Below are 5,581 nucleotides of genomic sequence, written 5' to 3'. Positions count from 1 at the left end.
TTGTATGGGTCCAATAACCCTTCTGATTTTGTTTAGATATTATTTTATTTTTAAATAATAAATAATTATAAACTATAGAATACTTATTTAAAATATCTGCTTATAAATTTTTGGTCGATGGCATATATGCCACGATGGCGTGTGTAACGACTTATTAACCAAATTAGGATAGAGAAAACCATTTGAGTATTTAATCAATCTTAAAAATACCTTAAATAATTTAGTTTTAAGGCAAATTAGCACCTGACCAATTTCTTGTTAAGCGCGCCCGCTCTTAAGTAAAACGATCTAGCTTTTGCAGATATGAAATACTAAGATGTTTTAACGACCAATAAAACGACAAAAAGGTGCATATATATGATTGAATAATAAGAAATGAAATGTATGAGCAATCATTTCTATTGCAATATTATGCCACCATGTAATCGAGAATCGTCTGACTCTGTCGCCCATTTTGGGATTTTTCTTTCCTTTTTAAATAATCTCGATCGCCTGTGTCCTCTCCAATGATAAAGCCAAGGGCTTAAAGCAGGTTATAAACTGCAAGTCGTCACAAAAGCGAAGGGCTTGCAGTGGCGGTGCCCTTGACGCCAGTGCATGCAAGATAGTTCACTCGGCACCTTACTAGTGCCAGATCATCTGAAATTCAATGCCCTCCCCAACATCCATTAATATTCCAATGTGTCTGAAGCCCATTTACAATGTTTCATTTTGTTTTTTATTCTTTGACGCAGCAGTCAGATATTCTTTCTCAATAGCCTCTGTTGTATGCCGCGATCACAACGGAAAGATATTGAAAATATGGATATCGAAAATCCAATCCACAAATTCATTAATAGCTGAAGCCTCAACAGCCTTTCGGCATCACAATTAGCAATTCACCTTCAAAAAAATCAAATCATAATGGAGGGCAATGCACAAACTGTAATTACAACCATTGAAAAAACTGGCAAATTCGTCATAGAAGATATTCAGCACAATTTCCGACAACAACAAGAATGGAGAGCAGTAAAAATTCTCTCAAAATGCACACTCAGTGATGCAATGAGCATCAACCAACTTAATGTTTGGTCGTATACTTTTGGATAATCTTCCTAGATACTTTCTTATTGATAATGGAAAAGATCCACATTGAGACATTTTGTATCCTTTAAATATTTTTAATATTAAGCATGCATGCTTTATTGGGATAAAAAAAAAAAAAACAATTTTCCATTTATTTTATTTTATTTTGTAAGATTTTCAATCTAGCGTGGACGAGCTTATTGTAAAGCTCAAATGAAAAATCGATGTGTCGGCTTTTCATTAGAGTGTAAAAAACTTGATTTATAGCATATCTGATTATAGATTTTGTTTTTCTGTCATTTTGCATATCATTAATGCAATCACTTTTGAAAATATAAAAAGAAAAATGCCAGATAATCTATGTTAAATAGATATTCATTATTTCTTAAAAGTTTGAAAAATAACTCTAGGAGGGCTTAAATCCCCTATATTATTTGGGAAGATGAAATATGTCATTCCTAAGAGTAGTCGGTCTTCACCTGATGACTTAATTGGTGAATTAGCTCATCCAAGCACTTGTAAGAGGACCCACCAACCTGGACTGCCCTCTTTGCCCATTTCCCCAACTCCATTGCTTTCTCTCTTGCTTTCTTTCCACTCCCATCTCCTCCCATTAGTTCTTTTACCGCTTCACAAATCACTTCACGCCTCACAATCTTCCCTTCCTCACGGCTCACTGTCGGAACCTGGACTCCTACCTTGATCTCCTCTACCAAGAATCTGGCATTCAGATGCTGCTCATTTTGCATGGGCCATGCCAAAATCGGAACCCCCATTGACAAGCTCTCCAACACTGAGTTCCACCCACAGTGGCTCAGGAACCCACCTACGGCTCGATGGGCCAGGACCCATTTCTGGTCAATCCACTCTTTAAGAATCAACCCTTTCTTGCCTTCACTAACAATATCACTTGGAGGCTCCCAATTACTCTTTGATCGGACAACCAAGATGTAATCCATCTCAGATAGTTCCAAGCCATATGCCAATTCATCAAGTTGGCTCTCAGACAAATCAGCCTGCGACCCAAAAGCTACATATATCACTGAATTTTCTTCTTCGTGCCGGTTCAACCAACTGGCCCATTTCCTTAAAGATGTCTGCCCATTTTGCTGGGTGGTTCTTTCTCCCTCCATTTCACCGTATAGAAACAGCGGACCAACGCACCATGCCCTGGTCCCATTCCCATACAAGGACTCCAATGAGGCAATATGCTCTTTTTCTAGCTCGCTGAAGCTGTTTACAATTACACCCGAACTTCCCAAGTCAGATTTTTCAGCTTCCACAAAAAACTGCGACAAGCAGCTATCCATCTGCCTCAGTGAATTTGGCAAATCTTTCTTTTTGACCTCAAACCGAAGTCGCACTCCTTTAACATCCAATGGTTCTGTGTCAGACTCGACGCACTTGTGATTCTGATTAATGGATAAAGATTTCTTGACAGCCATTGCAAACGCACCCATCCCATGAAAAACCAGTCGGGAGACGCCAAAAGCGCGACAAGAGTCGTTTGTCCACCCCAAGAATGAATCGGAAATGACGCAGGTGGGTGGGTCTTGATGCTTGGACAAATCTTCAAGGGTTTCTTCAAAAGGAGCTTGAAGTTTTTTGGTTGCACGAAGGAACAGAAGGAGCTGATCGATCGATTGAAGTTGGGACGTGTTTTCGCAGCCATGAGGAAGTTCGTGGATGTGAGGGAATGAGATTTCTCGGAGATGGATGTTTGAGTATTGTGAAGTGTATGAGCGAATAGAGGAAGAGTTTGAAGGGGTTGTTATTATGGTTACTTTAAGGCTTCGGGAGCTTAGTTTCTTTGAAAGATCAAGTAGAGGAATGGTGTGGCCTTGAGACATGAAGGGAAAGATGACAATGTGAGGTTTGGAGATCATTTCATAAACTTGAACTCGAAAAGATGTTTTCAACTTTATCTCCTGATCTCGTTTTTCCTCTTTTTATTGACAAAAGTGGAGATGGAGAATGCATGGGATCCTCGCGTCTAAAATGAAAAATGAAAAATCTTGACCGGTGCAAAACTGCAAGTGCACAGTATCGTAGTTTTATAGTAAAGTAATAAGTAGAGTATCGTCCTCAGGGATTGGTACCTTACTCTTGCCAAATACCAAAATTTTACTAATCTCAATTTTATCTAGAGGAATCGCTAAGGTTTTTGTAGTTGCAAATAAACTTAGATCAACTCAAAGAGAAATAAGCAAAGGAAATAAAACTGACTTTCAAAGATCAAATTCAATGGGGAAGAAACCTTCTAGGAAATCGATTTCACCATAATTCTTCACTATGCTTTTCTCATCCAGCTAATTTAACTTAAACCTCTTTTGTCTATTAGCAAAACTCTAATTCATCCAAAAGCCTCTTTCGATAGTCAATTGGAAGTGATTCTAGTTTATCAATTCACACAAGAGTATGCAAATTAAATAATCAAGAACGCAATAAGACCAATGATTTAATTACTACACAGGTTCATACAAGTCTTTCGATCTCTATACTTACCTATGCTGAAATATCCAAGATCTACCCTATGATTCCCTCTTTCGATAGCAAATCACAAGATTAATAATCATCTAATCAATGGCCAGTTAATTAGAAGCATTAAACTCAGAATAAATCAGATAAACAAATAGAGAATTGCATTAAATTAGCATGGACAAACAAGCATAGTTCGGAATTAGGTTACATCGTTTTCCTAGAAAGAAGAAAATTTAGCTCATGCTAGAATTGGAATTCAACATAAACGAATTCACCATAATTGTTCTGAGAAGATGGGAAGAAGAAAATAAACACTGAAAAATCCTCCTTGCAGCCTCAACTGGTCGTCAAAAGCTCAAGGGAACGATTCAACGCCTTTCTCCCGTCCGTGCTCGTGTATGAATCCAACGTACGTGCAATAAATTGGAATTCCGTCTCCAAAACAAATGATTTGAATCCCTCTAGCTATGTTTTTTTCTCCCAAAGAGTGTTCTCCAGTCAAAAACCGCGGCTCTAGAGTGAAGAATGGCCTTTTATATGGTCCCACGGCGGAAAACCTAAAATCTGTCAAAATACGATGTTCGCTCGAGCGGGGTGTCGAGCGCGCGTCGAGCGTTCGACTCTGCCTGATTTCGCTCGAGCGTCCTATCGAGCGCACATCGAGCGTTCGACTCTGCCTGATTTCGCTCGAGCGGCCCATGTCTCCGCTCGAGCGATCTTCGTTTTTCAGCAACCTGCTCGAGCTCCCTGTCGAGCGGCAGTCGAGCGTTTGAATCTGCCTGAATTCGCTCGAGCGGCCAAAAGCCTCCGCTCGAGCGAACTTGTAAAATCTGCAATATGAAATTTTGCAAGCCATCAAATACCCCCAAACTTACAACTTTGTTTGTCCTCAAACAAAAAGAAAAACAAATGATAGTTTAGGCAATATCAACTCGACCCCAAAGAGAAGTATCATCATTCACCAAGCTTTTATGAATTTAGATTTCATCTCTAGTATCTTACTCTTTTAACATCAAAGATAGCAAGAAAATCAATCAAAAATTTTGCAATTTGTCAAGCAAGAGTTAGGCGTTTACTTCAACCTAAAGCTAAGACCTTGAGTGGGTGTGTGATATAGTCAATTTAACCTCAAACCACCTACAAACTCAGATAAAAGTAGAACAACCAAAATCAGAAGAATTCTCTTAAAACTTAACCCTATCAGTCCAATTTTCAGAAATCCTCTCCACTAATGTAGTCAACACCAAAATCAAAGATCAAAAGGTCTTTATTAAGGTTGTAATGATAGGCCACAGGGTGAGGGTTAAGAAAGAACTGGATATGGGAAATTAAATCAAACTGGGAAAATACTTAGTGAAAAGAACATTAAAAGAGAAACTCACATGATTCAAATCATAGCTCTTTCTTGGCAATATGCTCATACTTGTGGCATTATTATTGCTGTAATCACTGATGTAATACCAACACTTCCCTTAACAAAATTTGAGGTAATTCACTTTCCGCTTGGCGACTTCTTTTTCTTTTCTTTTCTTTTCTTTTTTTTTTTTTTTTTTTTTTTTTTTTTTTTTTTTTATTATATATCACTTCCTTTCTTCTTCTTCTTTTTCTTTGATCGAATAGAGCAAACATAATACGTTTCATCATGAAACCAATTTTCTCTTTTAAATGTAACTCTCCACCAAAGTATTTTCTCAAACTCTCAACGGTAGATTCATTGTTTTTCAGGCTTAGAGCGGGCATGGTTTATGTAGTTTAAAGAATCAATAAAGGCTCATGAAGGCTCAAGGGGGTTGACTATGGAAACACACCATGTAATGATGGCATGACATTTAGGACAGCTGGGAAAGCTTTTTGGTTATGCCAAAGAAATGCCTAGATCATTTCTCTAATATTTGGTCTCGACTAGGATTTCGCCTCAAGGACCCATTAACGGATTCTAGAGCAAAGCAAAATCGAACCTCCCTCTTTCAATTAATTCAACTTCTTCTCTTCATAAGCAAAATGGAATAAGAGAAAAACGACTATGTGCTCAATT

At 38.1% G+C, this 5,581-nt stretch overlaps 1 protein-coding gene across 1 annotated transcript; it reads right to left on the bottom strand.

The window, feature by feature from the left end:
• Positions 1-334: 334 nt before the first annotated feature.
• On the bottom strand, positions 335-3,022 carry LOC122315896 (UDP-glycosyltransferase 90A1-like). Its single transcript, XM_043132188.1, has 2 exons — positions 1,545-3,022; positions 335-882 (listed from the first exon to the last, which is right to left on the bottom strand). The coding sequence occupies exons 1-2, from the start codon at positions 2,949-2,951 to the stop codon at positions 871-873; spliced, it is 1,419 nt and encodes a 472-aa protein (XP_042988122.1). The 5' UTR covers positions 2,952-3,022; the 3' UTR covers positions 335-870.
• Between the last annotated feature and the right edge of the window lie 2,559 nt (positions 3,023-5,581).

The sequence above is a fragment of the Carya illinoinensis genome, chromosome 7, assembly GCF_018687715.1.
Source record: "Carya illinoinensis cultivar Pawnee chromosome 7, C.illinoinensisPawnee_v1, whole genome shotgun sequence".
NCBI lineage: Eukaryota > Viridiplantae > Streptophyta > Magnoliopsida > Fagales > Juglandaceae > Carya > Carya illinoinensis.
This window is presented reverse-complemented; position numbering and strand designations above follow the sequence as displayed.

Excerpts from the sequence above, each read along its gene's own strand:
- LOC122315896 (XM_043132188.1), bottom strand. The coding sequence starts at position 2,951 with ATGATCTCCAAACCTCACATTGTCATCTTTCCCTTCATGTCTCAAGGC.